Here is a 26,481-nt window from a genome sequence, read left to right as displayed (position 1 = left end):
TAAATACATTTATAATGTATCTAAGGCCTAGTGGGTTGCAGTTTACTTCCAATCCTGACAACCCTTGCCCTCAAGGATTTTACAAGCCATCAAGGGAGGCCAGCTCTAAAATTCACAGGAAGAAGAAAGGTGGAAAGGGTGTCCATATGCATGAGTTAGTGCTCAAGTAACAGTATGAGGAAGAGATGTACATAACTTCTTCAGGAGATTGATGGTGCTTAAATAGGAGTGTTGATGGGGCAATTGTGTATGGTGGGTGAGATTATCAGGAGCAGAGTGGTGGGTACAAAGCCAGCAAGCCAATACTTTCCCTCATCTCCTACTCCTTTCTGTGTCACCCTGACTTACTCCCTTTGCTCATCCCCCTTCCCAGCTCTACAGCACTTAGGTACATATCTGTAATCTTATCTATATTGATGTCAGTCTAGACTGTAAGCAGGGAATGGGACTTTATTGCTACATTATACTCTCCCAAGCTCTCTGTACAGTGCTCTGCACACAGTAAGCACTCAAATACAAGTGAATCAATCAATGGTTGGGGGGGGGGGGGGGGCTGCTTTTAGGACCATAGAGCTTCATTCTGGCACAGGACTGCTACTACCCAGGTTCACTTCCCCTAGCCTTAACATGGTGTTGCCTTCCTGGAGCTGGTCAGAAGAGAGTTGCAGAGAAGAAGGAGCCAGCCCCCATTGTAGGACCCTCTACCATGGAAGTAAATTACTTATTACCTTAACCCTTCTGTACAAAGTCAAAGGACAGAAAAGCAAGCTCTATCAATGTCAGTCTAAACCAGACACCAGAGCATTTGGGGTCTTAAAACAGGGACAGAGTTCAGTTGAAGGCTGCATGTAGTAGTACCCCTCTCCCCTCTGTGCTACACAATCTATCCCTTTTTGGAACCTCTTGCTAGGTGTTGGGGTTATGCTACTATTCTGTTTCCAGGCTATTCCTTGCACATTCCCTTTAATAAGGCATCAATACTGCACATTTTAGTTGATTTTCTTATACCTAGTCAGTCTGTAGAAAAAAAGAACTGTAAGAATCTTAGTCCCAGGGACAAAGTGAGGGATTGAAGTAGTCAGATGAGATATTGATCAGGTACACACTAGGTTAAACAGGTGGTGTTCCTTACACTGAGTTAAGAACTATATATACTGCATAGAAGTTTTTTTCAAATGGTATCTACATACTATGAATCAGGCACTTAATACTTAATACTTAATACAGTATTAAATGACTGGGTAGAGACAAACCAAGGAGGCTGGACACAGTCCATGTCCTACCTGGGGCTCAGTCTTAATTCCACTTTACTGAAGAAGTAAAGGCTAAATTTCTATGCTTGCTCTAATCTTCCTTGGGTACTGCTCCCTAGCCCAAGCATTATAATCCAGCCAGGGAACAACTTTAACTTTCCAGTCACCAGGAGAATAAGAAGACTAAAACTTCCATAGAGGCAAGGGAAGGCTTGTTTTGACAACCCTATAGACAAAGTAGGAATCTCAGACCCAAAAAAATAGAAACCTAATATTAGGAAAAGCTAAGAGAGATTCCAGATCCCTTTTATTTCCCCCAAAATAAGACTTACCTATTAAATTCTTCTTAGCCACATGCACAAACAGAAGCCCAATAGTTAAACACTGCTTCTTTTAAAAATATTGTTAGTATTACTTATGTCCTAGAAAAAAAAGCAAACCCTGGCAGAAATCATATATCAAGTCACATTAAAAAAAAAACCATACCCACCTGCACCATGCCCATAGCTAATATTCTGGATTTCTTAGGATAGTGTTTCTGCAGATTTTTGAGATCCATTCAAGCCTCCAAAAGCTCCCACCAGCCAGGCAGAAAATACTTAAGCTCCTTGCTGAGTAGCCCAACATTAGAGATTATAAGACATCTACATCCACAAAACTACAATAATGTATATTTTAAAACCTTCCCTCTCCTCCCAGACTGAATACCTGTAACTCTGAACCTTCTTCTCATAAGGGTTCTCTTTATAGTGTGGACTTTACCCTAGTCTATTGGGTTTGATCATATTCAGCTGTGTTCAGGCTGGGTCTTCTGTAAGTGGGAACACCTGAAGCCCCAGACCTGTTTAAGTACTCAAGAGCTAGTTGGTCTATCTTGCTATATTACTTTACTCAAAGGCAGCCTTATTAAGAGTGGGGATTTTTCTACTTGCAAGGAGTCCCTAGCCTTCTTTTAATTCTTCCTGATACTTTTATGGTGACTAGAAAGGTGTCCCTGACATTTACAAATGTTTACAGAATCTTATTCAAGAGGACATAGTCTCAACCAAAACACCCCTTAATACCAATAATAAGAGGAAAAGCTAAAAGAATCAAATTGGTTGAAAAGAAAGGACTCACACAGTTTAAGATATTGATCTTTTCATTTCTCTAGATAAGCATGATTCTCCCATTTCACTATATCAGGCAGAAAAAATGTCTCAAGAAAACCCAAATAAATTAAGTTAATGTGCAGAAATATCTTTAATGAATAACTCTGAGATACTACCAGAGGATAAAATCAAGTTCAAGTTTGTGAAATGCTATATTATGAAATGAATTGGAAGAACTAAATACCACATAAAGCAAGAGAAAATGTAAAGTAGAAGGTCAAAACCCAGGTGATTGAAATTATTTTAATTAATTTGACCACATTTCTCTACCTAAGCCAGTAAAGCCTCTTTAACCACTATTTCCAGTTAGCTTCTGAGAACCATCATCATCTATCTGACAAAGGCCATCCCAAATTGTAATGCTGGAATATCTTAATAATAATAATTGTGCTATTTGATTAGCACTTATTGTGCACCAAACACTGAACTGAACATTGGGTAGATACAATAATAATAATACAGGATAACCACATTAGACACGGTCCCAATCCCACATGGCGCTCACAGTCTAAGTAGGAGGGAGAACAAGCATTAAATCTCCATCTTACAGAGGTGGAAACTGAGGCCCAGAAGTGAAATGCCTTGCATAAGCCCATTCAGTAGGCAAGTGGCAGAGGCAAGATTAGAACACGGGTCAGTTGAATCCCAGGCCCATGCTCTCTTCATACTGCTTCCCAAGCTTCTTCACCTCATTTTGTTTCTGTCACAGTGATTTAGGTCTTAAGGTTTATCAGAGTCATCTTGAACATTCCCTCATCCTATCATTAGCTATTTTCCTTCTTAAAACAACTTTTTTTTCATTGTTGTATACTGATGTGACAAATACTTTATTCACGGGGCCATTAAGAAGGAAAGTTAAACTTTTTGCTTTCCGTATATTTTGCCACTGACTTCATATAGGGATCAAAGTGATGACACAGACTTAGAAAACTGAAGGAAATGGAAATGAAGAGAGGCACAGTGGATTAACAGGGATTGGGTGTCAATGGGGAGCAGCATGGCAAAGTGGATAGAACAAGGGCCTGGGAGTGAAGAGGGTAATGGGTTCAAATCCTGACTCTGCCACTTATCTGCTATGTGGCCTTGGGCAAGTCACTTCACTTCTCTCTGCCTTAGTTCCCTCATCTGTAAAATGGGAATTAAGACTGTGAGCCCTACGCAGGACAGGGACTGTGCCTAACCCGATCTGCTCGTATCCACTCCAGCGCTTAGTACAGTTCTTGGCATAAAGATGGGAAAATGCCTTCCAATGCAGCCTTTGGATGATTCTGGACTAACAGCATATTGGGCATAAGTTCTAATGTAATTTAAAATATATTTTCTAAATTTCTTTTTTCCCTTGAAGGAAACAAGAAGATAGTTTGCCATAAAGGGGAAATGGAGCTCTCAATTGCCAGGAAGTTCTCTGTTGGATTCCAAAGAAGCCATTAGGAAAGATTCTTTATTGTAGATCATTTTCTATCTGAAAGAGAATGAGCCAACATAAACCATCAATGGATATAGCTCATTCATCTTTTAAAAGAAAAGGATTTCCCAAACTGAAAGAATAAAACTATATTCTTAATTACTCATAGTAATAATAGTAGTGGTATTTGTTAATCGCTTATTAAGTGCCAAGCACTATCCTAAGCACTGGGGTAGACACATGATAATCAGGTCCTACTTGGGGCTCACAATGTAAGTAGGAGGGAGAACAGGCATTGGATCTCCATTTTGGAGATGAGGGAACTAAGGCCCGGAGAAGTTAAGAGATGTGTCCAAGGTCACACACTGCGGGTAGTCATTCAGTAGTATTTATTGTGCACTTACTATGTGCACAGCACTGTACAAAGCGCTTGAAATGTACAATTCAGCAACAGATAGAGACAAGCCCTGCCCAATGACGGGGGTATGTGGCACAGCCAGCTTTAGAACCCAGGTCTTCTAAGTCTCAGGCCCATGCTCTTTTACTAGGCCAAGCACCCCTTCCAATAATTTTTTTCAACTTCTTAAGGAAAATAAATCTTCATTTTAACAACACTCATTTTTTTTTAGCAGGGGTGTCTTAAAATTCTGAATGATAGCCGTAGAATTGTCTTTCAGTTCAAAACAGGGGGACTGAATGAGGGAGTGTGATGATTGATTCAGTACACAACTTCACAATACTACAAAAATAACTCCGGCGCATGATCGGCCGGTAGCAGCACATACCTTTCCTCTCAACTCTGGAAGGGTCTGTAGGCTTTTGAGGGCACCTAAACTGGTAAAGAAACTCACAGCATGCACCATACCAATGAAGAACAATCAATCACCACAGGCCCTTACAGTCTGGATTAAGTATTATATTGGGGCCTAAAGCTCAGCCACTTGGAATTCTAGGTATAACAGATAGCAAAGATTCCAGTAATGTGGGTCCTGGAATACATTGGATTTTTTTGATTTGTTTGTTTTTGGTTTGGTTTGCTTGTTTGGCTGTGGGTGTTCAAGGACTTTGTCCTAGTCCCCCTGCTGTCTTCCCTGGTTAGCAGAAAACCTGACCACGTTTTCAGGTCCCACAGATTATACATAGTAGGTATGCAGACAATCCACCCCAACCTCTCTCCGTTCCTCCATTCTGCACTGCATTCTGTCTCTACCACATCACAAACCACAAAGCCCATCAACAGCTCAAATTAAACTGCTGTACTACATAGAGTAGTATAACCACCGTGATCTACCAAGGAAGTTGTGAAATCTCAATTGGGTATCTTCTAAAAAATGAGACATCAGTTGATTCAGATCCTTTCTTCACCTGCTTGGAGACAGGGGGCTGAACAAGAGGATCACATAAGATCCTCCCACCTTTGTGATTTTATGATTCTATAAGATAGTCATTATTTGGGGAACAAGAAAAATTCATTAGCTGGATCCAAACATTCCTCAATGAAACAAAAACCATGCTTAACTCTGTGACAACATAAGTGTAAGGATATAAACAATTTGGGAAAGATAATTAAATATACATGGATTTTGAGTTGGGCCCCAAGGCTTCTGTATATCAGTAGATTTTGATACCATGGAAGCAAAACTGATTTTTCATCTTTATTAAATCTGCACACAAGGGTGACATTTCAAAAACTTCCCTTTTACAGCACTTGTCTTAATTGTTTTTCTTCCTCTTTGGGACTTAGTGCACAGAAATTTCTATTTTTGGAAAAAGGAAACCACGATGACTGGACAGGGGACTTAAAGAGTCTGAATTTGGCCTTGAGCTGGAGGAAGGGAAACCCGATGGGACACAGCTGACAGGGTAACTAATTAAATAATTCCCAACACCCCTAACCCTCTCAACCAAACTCCCCGACTTGGGCTCCTGTACTTAAACCCATCTTTATATTTACATGTGTTTTCAAATTATAAAGTCAATTTCCAGGTCACAATCAGGCAAGTAGCAGAGTCAGGATGAGAGCCCGGGGTCCTCTGACTCACAAGCCCATTCTTTTTCCACTAGACCATCCTGCTTCTTCTGCTACTCCATGTTCATGTCCATGTCACACCCTATATAGTTCTTGACTTTGTTACTGCTCCTTTACTTTGTAAATATTTCATACATCTAAACCCCCTGCCCATTATGTACGGAAGGCCCTTCCTTGGCAAGGAATCTGTCTTTTGTTTCGATATCCCTTAGATCGGGAGACGCACTGGACAGAGACTGTGTCCAATGTGATTATCCTGTATCTACCCCAGAGCTAAGCCAAGTGTTTGGTACATAGTAAGCCCATAACAAACGCCACAGTTATTATTATTATTATTATTTTATTTTCAAGTTCTTAGTACAATATACTGAACTCAGTAGGCCAACTATAAATCCTATTACCATTATTAGTATATCGAGCAGTCATGTTGCCCCTTCAGATTTTCAACCAAGAAATGCCACCTGAACTTTAGTGAACTTCTTATCCTCCCACCTAAACCTTGTCTTCCCGCTGTCCTTCCCATCATTGTAGACAACATCACTGTCTTCCCTGTCTCACAAGTCCATAACCTTGGCCTTATCTTCAACTCATCTCTCATTCCATCCACATATTCAATCTGTCACCAAATCCTGTCCGTTCTACCTTCACAACATTGCTAAATTCCATCTTTTCCACTCCATCCAAACTGCTAACGTGTCGATCCAAGCACATATCCTAACCTGCCTTGAATACTGCATCTGCCTCCTCACTGACCTCCTGGCCTGTTTCTTCCCACTCCAGTCCATAGCTCACTTTGCTGCATGGATCATTTCTCAACAAAAATGTTCAGTTCATGTCTCCTTATTCCTTGAGAATCTCCAGTGGCTGTCCATCCATCTCTGTGCCAAAACGATACTCCTGCCCACTGCCTCTGAAGCCCTTAATCGGCTAACCCCATCCCGTCTCACCTCACTAATGTCCTACTACAACCCGGCTGGCACACTCAGCTCCTCTAGCATCAACTTACTCACTGTGCCCCGATCTCATCCATCTCACCACCGACCCCTTTTCTACATCCTTCCCCTTGTCCAAAACAGCCTCCCCATCCATATATTCCAGACCACCACTCTTTCTACCTTCAAAGCATTATTAAGGTCTCATTCCTCCCAAGAGCTCTTCCCCAGTTAAGACCTCTTTTCCCTACCACACTCTCCCTCTGTGTCATTTATATATCTGTGCCCTTTGGACATTTGATATTCGTCCCACCCCTAATTCCACAGCACTTATACACATATCTTTAAAATATATATTATAAGTTATTTATTCATATTAATGTCTGTCTCACCCTTCAGACTAGCAGCATGGCTCAGTGGAAAGAGCCTGGGCTTGGGAGTCAGAGGTCAGGGGTTCAAATTCTGGCTCTGCCACTTGTCAGCTGTGTGACTGTGGGCAAGTCACTTCACTTCTCTGGGCCTCAGTTCCCTCATCTGTAAAATTGGGATTAACTGTGAACCTCACGTGGGACAACCTGATTCCCCTGTATCTCCCCCAGTGCTTAGAACAGTGCTCTGCACATAGTAAGTGCTTGACAAATACCAATGTTATAACAATAATAATGTTGGTATTTGTTAAGTGCTTACTATGTGCCGAGCACTGTTCTAAGCGCTGGGGTAGACATAGGGGAATCAGGTTGTCCCACGTGGGGCTCACAGTCTTAATCCCCATTTTACAGATGAGGGAACTGAGGCACAGAGAAGTTAAGTGACTTGCCCACAGTCACACAGCCGACAAGTGGCAGAGCCGGCATTCGAACTCATGAGCCCTGACTCCAAAGCCCGTGCTCTTTCCACTGAGCCACGCTGCTTCTCAGGGAACGTTTCTAATTCTGTGGTATTCTCCCAAGCACTTAGGACAGTGTTCTCGGCAATACTAAGCACTCAATAAATACCACTGACTGATTGATTGAATTAAACATCTTGGATTTGGCCAAATCCACAAACTATTCTTATACTGTCAGATAATGGCAAAAATGATTTCACCCAGCCTACTAGAATATAATTCTGTGAAGTGTAAAGTGAAACATTTTAACCTAAATATTTAATAAAATGCCAAGAGTCGACATACTTTAACCCTACCGAGGAGCCAGGCAAACACAAGCTAAACGACCCAGAAAATCGTTTCAGTGGCTGTGAAAATTTCAAATCTCTTTGATTTCTTTTAGCTCCCAAGGGAGCTTACTTCATCCTACAATAATAAGTGTACGATGCTCTGTAATTTATGCTGTAATCCATCAAGCTCAAAGAGTACTTAACTTTTTGCTGTCCCTCGGGATTCACATATAAAACTGACAGCTTCATTTGGCGCTATTGGCAGGCTCCGTGCAGCAAAGTACCAGCCCCAGATGGAGCTAGAATTAAATACTGAGTCACCTCTAGAGGAGAGTCCAAATAGGTCAGAGAAAAAACATTCCTGCTGGGTGGACCTATAAGAAGGTTATTATAAAAGCCTTGAGAAGCAGCGTGGCCTAGTGGAAAGACCACAAGCCTGGCAGTCAGAGGACCTGGGTTCTAATCCTGATTCTGCCATTTGCCCGTTGTGTAACCCTGGGCAAGTCACTTAACTTCTCTGTGCCTCATAGTCCTCCTCTATAAAATGGGGATTCAATACCGGTTCTCTCGCCTACTTAGACTGTGAGGCCCATGAAGGACAGGGGCAGTGTCCGACCTGATTAACTTGTATCTACCCCAGCAGTTAGAACAGTTGTTGACACATAGTAAGTGCTTAATGAATACGAAGGTGCAGTGGATAGAGCATGGATCTGGGAGTCAGAAGGTCATGGGTTCTGATCCAGTTCAGCCACTTGTCTGCTGTGTGACCTTGAGCAAGTCACTTAACTTCTCTGGGCCTCAATTACCTCACCTGTAAAATGGGGATTGCGACTGTGAACCCCACGTGGGACAGGGACTGTGTTCAACCCAGTTTTCTTCTATTCACCCCAGAATTGAATACAGTGCCTGGCACATAGCATGCACTTAACAAATACCACAGTTATTATTATTATTATTAAGCTGTACCCATATCTAGCAGCTCAAATTTAAATCAACATTCAAGAACTGTCACAGGTGTAGAGGGTGGGTGACACAACCAGTGCTTGACACATAGTAAGCGCTTAACAAATACCATTATTATTATGGAACATGGGTCAAACTCCCCCCTACATACACACACACCACCACCGCCATCACAACTGGGCCACTGAGGCGGATCTCTCAGTCTTGGTCTCCCTTCCCAGAAGAACTGCCCACAATTGTGAAGCCCACATCCCATAGTCAATCCCCAAGCATACTATCTACTGGAGTGCATAACACAATGTAATCCCTCAGTAAATTTAGTAATAAAATCAATCACTCAGTAGTGTTGACTGAATGTCTGTGGGCAAAGGACTGAACTGAGTGCTTGAGAGAATACAGTAGAGTCAGAAAACACATTCCTGCACTCATGGAATTTATAATCTAACTATAATAATCGTTATTTTAACTTTAATTTGCCAATGCACAAATTCTCCATCAATTAGATTTCTTTCTGACAGTCTTATTCCCCAGAAATAAAATTCTAAATCTATGGGTCTTAAGGGATCATTCCATTTATTCTTATACAATCGTATGCTAGTTTCAAGCCAAAGCCAGAGAAAGCACAGTGGCTACATTAACGTAACACCAAAGAGTAAAACATCAGTGAATGCCAAGTGAAACATTTTCATCTAAGTTGAGTGCATTGGGCACACGAAAGGTGGTAACCCCTTTATAGAGCAAGTAGATAATGGAATTCTGCTGTCAAAAAATACAATTTACCTGCGTGGCTACGTTGATATCTGACCCTATTCTCCTTCCAGAACTACTGGAAGAATAGCTCTTGAGAGATTCATGCACCACTCATTCATAATAAATTCATAATTCATAATAAATTGCTCATGGTACCCTGTGTAATTAATTTGTACTGCTTCTGCTGAATTTGATTACTAATTTTCATTCATTGGTGGCACAAGAATATTAGAAAAGAAAGGTGGTCCTCACAAGTGTTATTTCTAAATCTCCTAGAGACTCCTGAATCTCCAGCACAGAGAGACCAGGTGGATTCTTAATATCCAACAGACAATCACTCTCCCCACCTTCAGTGCCTTTATCTTCTCAAAGAGGTCTTCCCCAACACCCTCATTTCCTCTTCTCCATTCTCTTCTGTGTCACCCTTGCTGTTGGATTTGCACCTTTTATTCACCTTTCCCTCAACCCCAGCCCTTATGTACATACCTGTAATTTACTTGTTTACATTAATATCTGCATCCCCCTCTAGAGTGTAAGCTCACTGTGGGGATGGAACATCTCTACCAACTCTATTATACTGTACTCTCCCAAGTGCTTAGTACAGCACTTAGTAGTACAACAGACAATAAGCACTCAATAAGTACAATTGATTGAAAATTGATTGGATTTGTCCTCCCCTTGTGACAAACATAACTTTGAGGCAGCTTCCTTCATTGCTAACTTAGCACTTTTAGGGTTAAACAGAGTCACTGTAGCATCATACTACCAACCCCCCAAAACCCTCATCCTCTCATTCTGGTCAGCTGGCCTGACTTCTGGGTAGAATGTAATGAGCTGAGCCATAGAAAGGCTGTCATTTCTCATTTATCTCCACGATGGAGGCCCAGTCCAGTCAGTCTGCCAATACACTGTCATTTAGGAAGTTAAAAAAGGATTTTTTTCCCAAAATTGCTAAGGAACTGAAGGACCAGCAGCATTTGGAGAGATGATGTTTTGCCTCCCAAAATGTTCAGTCACAGGACTACTCAGAGATGCGGGCATTACACTAATCACCAAACCTGGCCAAAATTCAAGCAATTTCCAAACTCTTTATGAACTTTGAAATAAAGGTTATGATTTCTGGAATTTTTTTTCATTTTTCTTTGCCCTGTTGCATATATTTTCAAGATCCAAATAGGTACTTTTCACTGGCAGACGTAGGAAAGGACAAAGAGACATAAAATTCCATTTTTGGCTGCAGAGAGAGGAAGCTCATGATCGGGGTTGGAAGAGAGGGGCTCAGGGAGTCCAAGAAAGATGGGGGGAATGAGAACTTATTTGGAGGATGAAAACATCTTGAAAACGATGAAAATGCACTTATAAGGGCACAATTAACTGCTTTCAAGTTGAGCATCACAACTATTACAAAATCAATAGTAATTTCTGAGTTTTACCAGTTTTTTTCCTGGAGAAAGACTAAGTATTCAAATAAAAAAAAATCAATGAGCATTCTCAGTACAATAGGTAGTGTAAATGAGAAAGAAACCAACAACGCCTGCCCAGCCATAAAACATCAGGTGAAATTGCATGAGTATTATTGAAATCCACTCAGAATAACCACATCCACAGTTTATCGGTACAGTCTAGTGGAAAGAGCAGAGGGTGGGAATCAGAGGTCCTGGGTTCTAAACCCTTCTCCACCACATACCTGCTGCATGACCCTGGGCAAGTCATTTGAATTCCTTGTGCCTAAGCTCCCTCATCTGCAAAATGGAGATTCAATGCCTATTCACAATCAATCAATCATGCTTATTGAGTGCTCACTCTGTGCAGGGCACTGTATTAAGCACTTGGAAGAGTGCAGTAATAATAATAATATTGTATTTATCAAGCACTTACTAAGTGCCAGGAACTGTAATAAGCCTTGAGATGAATACAAGCAAATAGGGCTGGACAGTCCCTGTCTCACGTGGGGCTCAGTCTCAATCCCCATTTTACCGATGATGTAAATGAGAGACACAGAGAAATGACATGACTTGCCCAAGGTCACACAGCGGGCAAGTGGTGGACACAGGATTAGAACGCATGACTTTCTGACTCCCAGGCCAATGTTGTGTCCACTATGCCAAACCGCTACATATAACAGACACATTCCCTGCCCACAATGAGGTTACTATTTAGAGGGGGACACAGATGTTAATATAAATAAATTACAGATATGCTTATAAGTGCTTTGGTGTTGGAGGGAGTGGATGGTGAATAAAGGAAGCAAGTTAACGCAGTGCAGAAGGGAGTGGGAAAAGAGGAAAAGAGAGCTTAGTTACAGAAGGCCTCTTGGAGGAGATGTGCCTTCAACAAGGCTTTTAAGGTGGGGAAAGTAATAGTCAGTAGGATATGAAAAGAGAGGGTGTTCCAAGCCAGAAGCAGGATGTGGGCGAGAGGTCGACAGCGAGATAAGCGGGATCGAAGTACAGTGAGTATGTAGGCATTAGAGGAACCAAGTGTGCAGGCTGGGTTGTAGTAGAAGAATAGCGAAGCAGTCAGTCGATCATATTTATTTAGTGCTTACTCTGTGCAGAGCCCTGTATTAAGCGCTTGGGAGAGTACAATATAGCAATAAACAAGAGTTTCTGTTTGATGAACAGGTGGATGGGCAACCACTGGAAGTTCCTGGGGAGTGGGGAAACATAGACTGAACACTTCTGTAGAAAAATGACCAGGACAGCAGAGTGAAGTATGGACTGGACTGAGGAGAGACAGGAGCCAGGGAGATCAGCAAGGAGACTGATATAGTAATCACGGCAAGAGAGGATAAGTGCTTCGATTAAAGGGGTACTTGGACTGTGAGCCCCAGGTGGGATCTGATTATCTTGTATCAATCAATCAATCAATCAAACAATGGCATGTGTTGAGTTTTACTATGTACAAATAACAATACCACAATTATTATTATTATCATATCCTCCTTCACCCTCTTCCTTTCTGAAACATTTAGGAGGGCCCTGTGATAGCTGTAGGCTTTTCTAGGGAGAGGCACTGAAGCAGCTTCACCACTGGCCGGCTTATGGAGGGCAGTGAAATAATAGCGTGAATTGCCCCACAGTTAATCATTCAGAAAGGCAGGGATATAAATGAGAATCTGTTCATCCCTCTAGATGTTCATTCATCAAGTCCGCTGCGTAGTCTGGGCCGGGTTTCTGCCTTTTAATGTGCACAGTCCATCTGGGCCCAATTCAGTCTTGTCAGCACTCTGTTCTGGAGCAAATGGAACAGACATGGCATGTCACTGTCCAGAGGCTATGGAAGTTCCAAGTACACCATGGGATTTTCAGTACTGTCATTAGAATTCAGAAGCAACTTGAACTTGTAAAAACAGCATGGCCTAGTAGATAGAGCACAGGCCTGGGAGTCCGAAGGTCATCCATTCATTCAATCGTATTTATTGAGCACTTACTGTGTGCGCAGAACTGCTCTAAGCGCTTGGGCGAGTATAATGCAACAATAAACAGACACATTCTCTGCCCACAAGGAGCTTACAATCTAGACATCAATACAAATGAGTAAATTACAGATATGCACATAAGTGCTGTGGAGCTGGGAGGGGGGAAGAACCAACGGAGCAAGTCAGGACCCAGAGGGGAGTAGGAGAAGACAAAGGAGGGGCTTAGTCTGGGAAGACTTCTTAGAGGAGATGTGCCTTGAAAAAGGCTTTGAAGGAGGGGGAGAGTAATTGTCGGATTTGAGGAGGGAGAGCGTTCCAGGCCAGAGGCAGGATGTGGGTTAGGGGTCAGCGGCAAGACAGGCGAGATCAAGGCACAGTGAGAAGGTTCACATTAGAGGAGTAAAATGTGCTGTAGAAGGAGAGTAGTGAGATGAGGTAGGAGGAGGCAAGGTGGTAGAGTGCTTTAAAACCAGTGGTGAGGAGTTTTGTTTGATGCAGAGATGGATGGACAACCACTGGAGTTTTTTGAGGAGCAGGGTAGCATGTCCTGAACGTTTCTGTAGCAAAATGATCCAGTCAGCAGAGTGAACTATGGATTAGAGTGGGGAGAGACAGGAAGCTGGGAGATCAGCAAGGAGACTGATGCAGTAATCCAGGCAGGATAGGACGAGTGACTGTATTAAGGTGGTCATGGATTCTAATCCTGACTCCGCCACTTGTCTGAGTGACCTTGGGCAAGTTACTTCACTTCTGTGTGGCTTAGTTCCCTCATCCGTAAAATGGGGATTAAGACTTTGAGTTTTACATGGGACAGGGACTGTGACCAACCCAAATATCTTGTATCTACCCCAGTACTTAGAACAGTGCCTGGCACATAGTAAGTACTTAACAAATACTACATTATTACTATTAGTTTCTCTGACTCCCAGGCCTGTGCTCTTTCCCCTAGGCCAGGCAGCTTCTCAATTCCAGCCACATTCACATCCATGAGGAATGAAGTACATTACAGAGAACATTATTTCTGACAGGAAGGACACTAATATATGAGCGAGTAGGAGAGCATGCATGCTCTTGCATAGGTTTCCACACACTTGGTAATTTGGAGCAAAGCAACGAGAAAAATAAAAAACTCCTAAATTCAGAGGAAATGATCTTCAAGAAGAACTACTTTCACCTTCATTTTCTGGGGTTAGACTGGACACTTCTGAAGCCTAAGATTGACATTTTAGGCTGACTCTAGAGCCAGATTACACAGGCAAGGTTGAGGTATGGAGGCAAAGAAGGAAACAAAAGACACTGAGATGCAGTTGAAGGCTGGGTCCATCTAATACACATTCCCCTTTTCCCCTCAAATCCCACTCCTAAGAGATAGCTGGGAATGTTGCAAAGAAGCAGAATGGCCCAATGGAAAGAGCACGGGTCTGGGAGTCAGTGGGCCTGGGTTCTAATCTTATCTCTGCCAATTGTTTGTTGTGTGATCTGCAACTCATTTCACTGCTCTGTGTCTCAGTTACCTCACCTGTAAAATGTGGACTAAATCCTCTTCCCTCCAATTTAGACTGCAAGACCCATGTGGGACAGAGTCTGTGTCCAAACTGACAAACTCGTTCTATCCCAGCACTTAGAAAAGTGCTTGAAGTACAGTAGGTGCCTAAAAAATACCAAAAAAAAAAAAAAGATGGGAAACTGGATATGACCCTTTTAGAGCACTTTTGTTGAGGTGTGTTCAAAATCTCCATTGGACACATTCTGTAATGTCACCCAGGGCTCACTGAGTTAATATTAGGACCAGCATTCTTTTCCTTCAAACCTTTCCGTGAGAAAAGCTATCGATAAAGCTAAGGAAGTTCCCCCAATCTATTAAGCCTTTCTTTCCTCCCTTTCTTATGATCTGGGCCTTTTACTAAGATGTAAAGAGAACACTGAAAAGATAAAGCCCTTGGGCAACAGAATGAAGATTTAAATATCAGATCATTCACATCGACTGACAAAGGAGGATTCTTATCTTGTCTTATGCTGTCTCTGACCCATAGCGACTCCATGGACACATCTCTCCCAGAATGCCCCACTCTCCATCTGCAATCCTTCTGATAGTGTATACATACAGTTTCCTTCATAAAAATGCTGAAGTGGTTCACCATTGCTTTCTTCCATTCAGTAAACTTGAATCTCCACCCTTGACTCTCTCCCATGCCACTGCTGCCCAGCACAGGTGAGTTTTGGCTTGTAGCAGATTACCTTCCACTCGCTAGCCACTGCCCAAGCTAAAAATGAAATGGGTAGGCCTCTGCTTGACTCTCCCTCCCATAGCTGAGACTGGTAGAGTACTGGAAACTCTCCAGCAGCAATCCTGAGAGGGGGAAAGGAGGGTTAGCCTCAGGGAAAATATGAACTAGGAGAAACAGACTTCTCCATCTCCATAGGTTATCAGGGGTTACAACGCGGCCTAGTTAAAAGTGCATATTACTGGTAGTCAGGAAACCCGGGTTCGATTCCCAGCTTTTATAATGGCCCACTGTGGGACCTCAGGCACATTATTACCTCTCTGGGCCTCAGTTTCCTCATCTGTAAAATGGGGATAAGATAGTCTGTGGCCCCTGTGTGGAAAAGGAACGGTGGCTCATCTCATAATTTTGATTTTTTTGTTGGGCTCAGCACATAGTAAGTGCTTAATACATGCCACAGGTATTATTATCATTATTTATATTTCTGTTTCCCTTGAATGCTTGCATCATGTAAAGCACAGTTCTAAGCATACACAGTTAGGTTCCTTACCTGTGGGGGTGGGTCATGATGAAAAGGGGTGGATCAGAACACAGTTATTCACAGAAAGTAATTACAAAATAAAGGAAAAACATAAATGAGTAAAACCAAATGAATAGAAAAGCTGCAGCACATTACTGCTGAGAGGAAAGCTCTCAACTTTTAAGGGCCTTCCCTAGGTCTTGAGGAGAAGTGTTGCCTATCAATCAATCAGTCAACTGTATTTATTGAGAACTACTGTGTGCAGTAGACTGTACTAAGCACTGGGGAGAGTTCAGTATGACAATATAACAGACACATTTCAGGCCCACAACAGGCTGCCTAGTGGAAGAAGCATGGACCTGGGAGCAAGAGTCTTGTCTTGTTTAACACCGAGTCGTTTTTGACCCATAGCGACAATCCCAGTTCTGCCACTTGTCTTCTATATAACCCTGGGCAAGTCATTTTACTTCTCTTCGCCTCAGTTACCTCATCCTAACAGGACGATTAAGACCATGAGTCTCATGTAGGACATGGATTGGGTCCAACAAGATTATGTTGTATCTATCTATCCCAGCACTTCGTACAGTGCCTGGCACATAGTAAGTACTTAAAAAACTACTATTTTTAAAAAATCAGGGTTGGGGAGGCTTGTTTGCCACTCACTTTTTCTTGTCACTAGAGTTCCTCAGAGTTAAAATTACAACAAATCCTTATAGGTTTTTCAAACACAAGTCATACTCCAAGACCAAGCCCCAGTAGCATGCTAGCTCATATATGTCTATGGCACTAAATAGCAAGAATACAGAGAAATAGCATGGCCTAGTTGACAGACCATGAACCTGGGAGTCAGGAAATCTGGGTTCTGATCCTGGTTCTGCCAACTGCTTGCTGTGTGACTTGGGAAAGTCACTTTACTTCTTTGTTCCTCAGTTTCCCCAACTATAAAATGAGAATTAAATACCTGTTCTCCCTTCTACTTAGATTGTGAACTCCCTGTGGGACAGGGATTGATTGACTTGTATCTGCTTTAATGCTCCCCTCTCAGGATCACACCTGGAGTTTCCAGTACTCTACCAGCCTTGGCTATAGGAGGGAGAGTCAAGCAGAGGCATCCTCATTCCTAGCTTGGACAGTGGCAAGTAAGTGGAAGGCAATCCGCTACAAGTCAAAACTCAGCCATTCTGGGCAGCAGCGACACGGGAGAGAGTCAAGGACAGGGACTCAAGTTTCACTGCACGCAAGAAGGCAATGGTAAACCACTTCTGAATTTTTACGAAGAAAACTCTACGGATACACTACCAGAATGATTGAAGATGGAGGTGGGGCTTTCTGAGAGAGATGTGTCCGTGGCGTCGCTATAGGTCGGAGACGACTCGACCGCGTAAGACAAGAACCTAACACTTAGAACAGTGCTTGACATATAGAAAGCATTTAATATAATAATAATGATAATGCAGAGCTTGGTACAGCTACACAAGAATCCAAGCAATGTGAACTGGGACACATCAATGGTCTTCCTTGCCCAGTAGTCGGTCTCCAATGATGGTACGAGAAGGACACTCAGAGGAACAAAAAACGTGATGGCTAATTTTCTTTATAGCGATCCTCATGGTTAGAGGTGTTTTACTTAATGTGTCTCACTTTTCTCTCTAATCATTCTCTAGAGACCAATTTTCCATTCATTGATCTAAGCCCTTCTGGAAACTATGTTTTCACAGCTTCCTGTCAGGGTGGATTCTACATGAATACTGGGTGTTGTTTACAGAATAAGCCCTCACCCATCTAATGTCAGCTGAAATTCATTCATTCAATAGTATTTATTGAGCGCTTACTATGTGCAGAGCACTGTACTAAGCGCTTGGGATGAACAAGTCGGCAACAGATAGAGACAGTCCCTGCCGTTTGACGGGCTTACGGTCTAATCGGGGGAGACGGACAGACAAGAACAATGGCAATAAATAGAGTCGAGGGGAAGAACATCTCGTAAAAACAATGGCAACTAAATAGAATCAAGGCGATGTACAATTCATTAACAAAATAAATAGGGTAATGAAAATATATACAGTTGAGCAGACGAGTACAGTGCTGTGGGGATGGGAAGGGAGAGGTGGAGGAGCAGAGGGAAAAGGGGAAAAAGAGGGTTTAGCTGCGGAGAGGTAAAGGGGGGGTGGCAGAGGGAGTAGAGGGAGAAGAAGAGCTCAGTCTGGGAACGCCTCTTGGAGGAGGTGAGTTTTAAGTAGGGTTTTGAAGAGGGAAACAGAATCAGTTTGGCGGAGGTGAGGAGGGAGGGCGTTCCAGGACCGCGGGAGGACGTGACCCAGGGGTCGACGGCGGGATAGGCGAGACCGAGGGACGGTGAGGAGGTGGGCGGCGGAGGAGCGGAGCGTGCGGGGTGGGTGGTAGAAAGAGAGAAGGGAGGAGAGGTAGGAAGCGGCAAGGTGATGGAGAGCCTCAAAGCCTAGAGTGAGGAGTTTTTGTTTGGAGCGGAGGTTGATAGGCAACCACTGGAGTTGTTTAAGAAGGGGAGTGACATGCCCAGATCGTTTCTGCAGGAAGATGAGCCGGGCAGCGGAGTGAAGAATAGACCGGAGCGGGGCGAGAGAGGAGGAAGGGAGGTCAGAGAGAAGGCCGACACAGTAGTCTAGCCGGGATATAACGAGAGCCCGTAACAGTAAGGTAGCCGTTTGGGTGGAGAGGAAAGGGCGGATCTTGGCGATATTGTAGAGGTGAAACCGGCAGGTCTCGGTAACGGATAGGACGTGTGGGGTGAACGAGAGAGACGAGTCAAGGATGACACCGAGATTGCGGGCCCGAGAGACGGGAAGGATGGTCGTGCCATCGACGGTGATAGAGAAGTCTGGGAGAGGACAGGGTTTGGGAGGGAAGATGAGGAGCTCGGTCTTGCTCATGTTGAGTTTTAGGTGGCGGGCCGACATCCAGGTGGAGACGTCCCGGAGGCAGGAGGAGATGAGAGCCTGAAGGGAGGGGGAGAGGACAGGGGCGGAGATGTAGATCTGCGTGTCCTCTGCGTAGAGATGGTAGTCAAAGCCGTGAGAGCGGATGAGTTCACCGAGGGAGTGAGTGTAAATGGAGAACAGAAGAGGGCCGAGAACTGACCCTTGAGGAACTCCAACAGTTAAAGGATGGGAGGGGGAGGAGGCTCCAGCGAAGGAGACCGAGAATGACCGGCCAGAGAGGTAAGAGGAGAACCGGGAGAGGACGGAGTCCGTGAAGCCAAGGTGAGATAAGGTATGGAGGAGGAGGGGATGGTCGACAGTGTCAAAGGTAGCAGAGAGGTCAAGGAGGATTAGAATGGAGTAGGAGCCATTGGATTTGGCAAGAAGGAGGTCACGGGTGACCTTAGAGAGAGCAGTCTCGGTAGAGTGGAGGGGACGGAAGCCAGATCGGAGGGGGTCTAGGAGAGAATGGGAGTTAAGGAATTCTAAGCATCGATTGTAGACGACTCGTTCTAGGATTTTGGAAAGGAAGGGTAGTAGGGAGATAGGGCGATAACTGGAGGGGGAAGTGGGGTCAAGAGCGGGTTTTTTTAGGATGGGGGAGACGTGGGCATGTTTGAAGGCAGAGGGGAAGGAGCCATTGGAGATTGAGTGGTTAAAAATAGAAGTTAAGGAAGGTAGGAGTGCAGGGGCGATGGTTTTAATAAGGTGAGAGGGAATGGGGTCCGAGGCGCAGGCGGAGGGGGTGGCACTTGCGAGGAGGGAGGAGATCTCCTCTGAGGATACTGCAGGGAAGGATGGGAAAGTAGGGGAGGGGGTCGGTGGGGGGGGGGAGGGGAGAGGCGGAGGGGTGACTTTGGGGAGCTCAGACCTGATTGTGTTGATTTTCGTGAGGAAATAGGTGGCCAGATCATTGGGGGTGAGAGAAATGCAATGTATGATTCTATTTCTCAGATCTTGAAAGATAGTAATGTGGATGTCAATACAAGTTGCTATATTATTTTGAAGAGTTGGAAAAACGGGGAAAGAGGGAAAAGAGATAGCTGGAAACTGAATCTACAACCAACTCTCAGGCTTCAACTGGAATTGACTTTTTTTCCCCCATTTGGAGATCATCATCCTAAAAGGAATTTTATGAAGCATCATCCTCAATAGTAATAATAATAATTATAATTATAATAATTGTGGTATTTGTTAAGTGCTTACTATGTGCCAGACACTGTACTAAGCACTGGGGTGGATACAAGAAAATCAGTCACTATCCCACATGGAGCTCACAGTCTTAATCCCTATTTTAGACGTGAGGTAGCTGAGGCACAGAGGAGTGAAGTTACTTGACCAAGGTCACAGAGCAGACAAGTGGTGGAGTGGGATTAGAACTCAGGTCCTTCTGACACCCCAAGCCTGTGCTCTACCCACTAGGTCATACTGCTCCTCTGGTATTTTTTGAGCATCTATTAAGTTTGAAGCACTGTACTAAAATATTTGAAAGAGTACAAGAGAAGCAGCACAACTGATTACTGCCCTTCACGATACTATAATGTCCAACTTATTTATTTGATAGTGTTGAAAGCTATTTTCATATTTGTCTGACCCATTAGAGAGTAGCTTTTTTGGCCAAGGAACAGGTCACTTTGTTCATGTAGTACAATTCACTAAGTGGGTGCTTAATAAATGCTACTACTATTACTATTATTACTATTTACAATCTAAAAGAATTGTATCCAGGTGTGTCTAGTATGTAAAGGAGTTAAAACAGCAGTTACAAAGACAGTAAATCACAGTTCCCTAGAGGAACTTAAAATCTACATTCCAACCTTTCTTCTCATCCTTCTTTACCACCTCCTCCTTCTCCTCCTCTCCATCCTCTTCTCATAAATTCTTTGTTCAACTGACTCATCCTGAAATGTTTTCACGACTAAATACAGGTTCTTGTTCCGATTTTAGTTTTTACTACCTGTAAATACATTTTCTCTGTCTTCCCCACTAGACTGTAAGCTTCTTGAAGGCAGGGAAAATGGTAACTAGCTACTGTTGTACTCTCCTAGTCATGCAGCACATGCCTAGCATTCAGAAGAGTTAATAAATGACATTGGTTGATTGACTATTATTCCCCTCTCTCCTTATTTTTGAAAACTTCAGAGAACATGAAAGCCAGGGTGAGAAAAAAAAGTTTGGAAATTTAAATTACCTGTTGATCAATTTATCTCTGCCAACCCACACCCATAATACCTTGGCCAATCTGAGGTTGATGGTAGAATAAAAGAAGCAGCCTTGTATAATGTACGATCAGCACTGAAATCAGACCTTCAACAATAACAAGCATGAGTATGTGACAGTTGTACCAGACAGAATGAAAGGTTGATTATGCTCTACTTAACCCTGGGTGTGCCCTACTCAATGAGAACAAAAGTAAGAATCATTTGTTCTGTTGTAGGAGGAAATAACATTCCCACTCTTTCTTGAGGATTAGAGGAATGCCCAAGATAAATAAATAAGAAGGCAACAGCCCAAAGCAGAAAACTATATAAGCAAAAGAGGGTTCTGAAAATCCTGTTGCCCAAACATTTCATTGTCATTTGTCATCAACAAATAAAAATATTTGAAGACATTCTTAACTCCAGGAGGTTTTGTTCTTGGATGATCTCTTCCTTCAAAATAATAATAGTTGTAACATTTATTAAGTACTTACTATGTGCTAAACTGTGCTAAACACTGGAGCAGACACAATATAACAACATAGCCACAGTCCCCATTTCAAGTGTGGCTCACAGTCTAAAGGAAGGGAAAACAGTTACTTAGTCTCCATTTTACAGATGAGGAAACAGAGGCACGAGGGAGTTAAATGAAGTGCCCAAGGTCACATAGCAGACATGTGTTTGGTCCAGGGTTATTAACCATAATAATAATAATGGTATTTGTTAAGCACTTACTGTGTGCCAGGCACTATACTAAGCACTGGGGTGGATACAAGCAAATCAGGTTGGATTTGGAGACCTGGGATTTGGAGACCTGCCCCATTTTGGGCTCACAGTCTCATTTTACAGATGAGGTAACTGAGGCACAGAGAAGTGAAATGACTTGCCCTAGGTCACTCAGGAGACAAGTGGCCGAAGCAGAATTAGAACCCACAACCTTCTGACTCCCAGGCCTGTGCTCTATCCACTACGTCACGCTGCTTCCCTAAAATCCAAGTCTCCTGACTCCCATACTTGTGCTCTTTCCACTAGGCCATACTACTTTAAGAGAGCATCTGGTTGGCCAGTTTTTGGTCATCAAAAAAATTGTGTAAGTTGCAGCTGTGCAAATCAGTGGATAGGATTGACTTGAAAGAAAAAAAAACAAGACAGATGAGATCTGAAAGGATGAGCCAAAAATCTCTTTAGTCACATGGGGGTAAATTGCAAGTGTCCTGCTTAGATTCAGAGAAAGAATTGCAAAGTTATCTAATTGCAAGCTAGCTGGGTGGGTCAGTTTGAAGCAGTGTTTTACAAAGGCTCCATCACTCTTCAGGTGGCATCTGCTTCTTGAAATCTGTGGCAGCAGGAATGTCTTGGGGGAATTGTTGTTTACTGGCAAGAGCTCTCCCAGACAGCTGAGGTGTGCTCATTGGCTGGCTGTCCGCCAGGTCAGAAATTTATTCAGGAAGTACTATCAAATATAAACTTTGTAGCTTCCTCTCTATGGTACGAAATTATGTGTTTCATGTGGACTAGGCAGAATGTCAAAAATGTTTTGTTTTTTTATAAAAAAAAAGTTCCATGATCTGAAGGGACTATGTTTTGTCAAGATTGCCTTTATAAAGTGACCATATGTCTCACATGGTGTGGGACAGTCAAAGAATATTGCCTGTCAATCCAATTCCCTGAATTATGGCCCAAGTGCCCAAGTTGGCTGAGGCAGGAAGGTCAGCCCCTGATGCAACCAGAGGTAAGGACTTCCAAGTGGGGACGGCAGCACTGGAGGAAGCCATGGTCAGGGTCCAATCTTCCCCACTGATTGCCTTCACTAGTTCCTGGTAGCCGAACCCAGTTTCTGAGGTCATTTCCACTAGCAGCGCGGCTCAGTGGAAAGAGCACGGGCTTTGGAGTCAGAGGTCATGGGTTCAAATCCCGGCTCGGCCACTTGTCAGCTGTGTGACTTTGGGCAAGTCACTTAACTTCTCGGTGCCTCAGTTACCTCATCTGTAAAATGGGGATTAAGACTGTGAGCCCCACGTGGGACAACCTGATTCCCCTGTGTCTACCCCGGCGCTTAGAACAGTGCTCGGCACATAGTAAGCGCTTAATACCAACATCATCATTACCGTCACCAACGAGCAGCCCGAGGTCACAGGAAAAAGTGATGCCAGATATCAAGATCAGCACTGGAAACATGGGGCAGCAGGAGAACATCATGGGAGGCTGCTCCACGCCCACAGCTTTCTGTTGCTGCCACCAACAAGCAAAGTGGCAAGCCAAGTGGCAATGACAGCATGAAATGGGAGGGAAAGAGCAACACCACTTCTCCTTGCTTCTTTTTTCCACCCTGCCTCGGGCCTAGCTACTGCTACTATTGCTTCAGGTGCCAGAGCTCTTCAGGGTCTCTGCTTGGAGAGATAACCCCAGTTCCAGAAACTCTGAGAGCAGAGACTCTGGCAGTGCCAGCCAGTGTCCAGGAGGGATGGGGACAGGAAAGCCAGTACATGGCAGCAATAGGAGAGATACAGGCTCTCTGTCTTGCTTGGTTGTCCCATTGGCTTTCAGGGGGAGCTTTGTTCTCCCGCCAGAAAAGCTACTGTGGGTTCGCTTTGGTTAATTTAGTGGAGATGACTTTGCCAGCTGGATGCCTGGATTTGGGCTCTCTGTCACAATGCTGAAGGACCACCCAATCATGTCCACCATCTTTAGAGGAAAGGTGTTTAGAGCACAGTTGGAAAATCCCCAGAGCTTTTTTAAATGCAGCTTTAAACTTGAGGCCGTCACTGTCTTTAAAAATAAAACACTTCATACGTACATAATGGTATGCATGTGTTCTTCAGAGGAAGCCACTGTTTTTCCTACAAAGTTACAAGCTTAAAATAATTTCCACAAGCACTTGTTTCCCTTAGCCCTGACTGTCAGAAAAATAGGATAAAAACTGCCATTCATCTGCCACATCATCTCGGAGAAAGTTCAGGGTTCTTTGTTAACTTTGCGGCCTTTTTTTGGATTATCTCTGTACTTTCAAAGGACAAAAAAACTGCTAATAATAAAAAAATCTTTCAAATATAGCAATAAGAGGAAATTGGCCAAGGAATTCTTGGAGCTACTTAAAGATCATAGTGTCTCAGAAATTCCCACAGCCAAATTGTTTTTTGTTTCAGACAGGTCAAAGGGACTGAATTAAATTACAATAACCGCAACTGAATGTTTTGGAACAAATTGATGAACTCGATACAAACAGGGCCCATATTCAGTCTGTCACCAAAACCAGTCTGTTCTTCCTCTACAGCATTTCCAGAAACCTCCACCTTCTTCTCCATTCAAATTGCGACCACAATGTGCCATAAATTTTCCAGGCACTTGTTATATCCCAACTTGATTACTGTCTCAGTCTCCTCAGTGATTTCCCTGCCTCCTCTCTCACTCTTTTTCAGTCCAGACTTCAACTGGCTGATTGGATTTTTGTTCTAAAATATCATTCTGCGCACATCTCCCCACCCTTGATAAACTCTTAATAGCTATCCATTCCTCTGCTCAAACAGAAACCTTGACTATGGGCTTTAAGGCACCCCCTCAGCTCTCTCTCCCCTCTTTATCCTCCCTCTTCTCACCCTCCTCATTCCTCTTAAGCCAACCTCCTCACTGTGCCTCATCTTCCTATCTCCCGCTGCTAACCTTTTGTTCATATCCTCCCTTCTCCCTGGAACTCCTTCACCCTTCACAGCCAGCAGAACACTGATCTCCCCATCTTCAAAACCCAGCTGAAATCACATCTCCTCCGGGAGACCTTCGCTGATGAAGCTTTAATCTCCCCAGCCTATGTCCCCGCAACTGTCACTTGGGCACTTTCACATCACCTAAGCATTTGGGATATTCACCCCTCTCACTCTCCCTCTTAACATTAATGTACATATTTATATACTTTTATAATCTATTGTTTCCTTCTATCAGTAATTTATTTTAATCTCTATCTTCCCTGCTAAATTGTAAGCTTGTTAACGATGGTATTTTGTTAAGCACTTACTATGTGCCAGGCACAGTTCTAAGCACTGAGGTAGATACCAGGGAATCTGGTTGTCCCACATGGGGCTCACAGTCTTAATCCCCAATTTACAGATGAGGTAAATGAGGCAGAGAGAAGTTAAGTGACTTGTCCAAAGTCAAACAGCTGACAAGTGGTGGAGTCGGGATTAGAGCCCACAACCTCTGTCTCCCAAATCCATGCTCTTTCCACTAAGCCACGTGGTTTCAGACCCTGTTGAGGGCAGGGTCCATTTCTAATTTTGCTATGCTCCTCAACTGCTTAGTTCAATGCTCTGCACAAAGTGGGTGCTTGATAAATACTACTGATGGATTGATACTAGGCAGCATTCACTAGGAATTCTGAAGGGTTTTAGTGGGGAAGTTGAGGAACTCCCAGCAAGACAGTGTAACCTGTAGTTTTTTGTTGTTGTTGTTATTGTTCTTGCTCTTTTTTATGGTATTTGTTAAGTACTTTACTATGAGCCAGGCACTGCTCTGAGTGCTGGGGTAGATACAAAGTAATCCATTTGGACACAGTCCATGTCCCATATGGGGCTGACAGTCTTAATCCCCATTTTACAGATGAGGTAACTGAGGTCCAGAAAAGTTAAGTGACTTGCTCAAAGTCACACAGCAGACGAGTGTCAGCGCTGGGATTAGAACCCAAGTCTTTCTGACTTCCAGACCCAGGATCTATCCACTAGTCAAAATGGCCATTATCCCTAAGGATAATCTATAATTAAGATGTCCATTAAACCAAAAGAATGCTAGTCTGCTGGTGCAACTTCCATCTCTAAGAAGGGTTCCAGAAGTGACCCTGGGAATTACTGTCTCTCTTCAATATCTGGCAAATTGCTAGACTCTATAATGAAGCACTTAGACATGAACATTTAGAAAAACACAACCTTTTTCTGGGGAAGATGATATGGTTTCTAGAAGAGGAAATCAAGTTTTATTAGTCTGCTGGAGCAATGTTCTTTGAAAGGGTCAACAAGCGTAGGCTCAACAAGCTTATGGAGAAAGTGAAATCACTGGACATAGCATATACAGATTATTTTTTATAAGGCCACTGGCAGGGCTCAATCAGGTAGTCAGTTGTATTTATTGGGCACTTATTGTGTGCAGAGCACTGTACTAAGTGCTTGGGAGAGTACAATATAACAAACACACTCCCTGCCCACAATAAGCTTACAGTCTAGAAGGGATTCACACTCAAAAACTGAGTAATCTTGGGTTTGGCAGAAATGTTTGCTCATGGGTGAAAACCTGGCTAGTAGGAACCATACTATAACTTACTTATTTATTCATATATATGTTGTCTCTCCACCTAGACTGTAAACTTGTTTTGGGCAGAGAACGTCTGCTAATTCTGTTGTATTGTTCGCTCCCAATCGCTTAGTACAGAGCTCTGTACATAGTAACTGCTCAGGAAATACCATTGATTGCTTGATTGAAACAAAGGTTAAAATTTAATGACCACTTTTTGAGGTGGAGATGGGTGAATGGTGGGATCG

General features: G+C 43.2%; 1 protein-coding gene and 1 non-coding gene across 7 annotated transcripts in view; both read right to left on the bottom strand.

Moving 5' to 3' along the window:
* Positions 1-26,481, bottom strand: part of MCTP1 (multiple C2 and transmembrane domain containing 1) — a 381,506-nt gene that overhangs the window by 343,144 nt on the left and 11,881 nt on the right. For 2 of the 6 annotated variants that reach the window (XM_039911172.1, XM_039911174.1), the window contains exon 1: positions 1,744-1,985. The exons of 2 other annotated variants lie outside the window; for them this stretch is intronic. In XM_039911172.1, the coding sequence (XP_039767106.1) occupies positions 1,744-1,812 (69 nt within the window). In that variant the 5' untranslated portion in view covers positions 1,813-1,985. Of the gene's footprint in view, positions 1-1,743; positions 1,986-26,481 lie in introns of those variants that run through there. 2 more of the 6 variants (XM_029071438.2, XM_039911170.1) reach the window with 1 other exon arrangement.
* LOC114816807 lies at positions 15,282-15,419 on the bottom strand. The gene has a single exon (XR_003764618.1). It is a non-coding gene; the product is annotated as a small nucleolar RNA SNORA7 (small nucleolar RNA).

Source organism: Ornithorhynchus anatinus, chromosome 1 (genome assembly GCF_004115215.2).
Source record: "Ornithorhynchus anatinus isolate Pmale09 chromosome 1, mOrnAna1.pri.v4, whole genome shotgun sequence".
NCBI lineage: Eukaryota > Metazoa > Chordata > Mammalia > Monotremata > Ornithorhynchidae > Ornithorhynchus > Ornithorhynchus anatinus.
The sequence above is the reverse complement of the archived record's forward strand: the minus strand, read 5'-3'. Positions and strand labels throughout refer to the sequence as shown.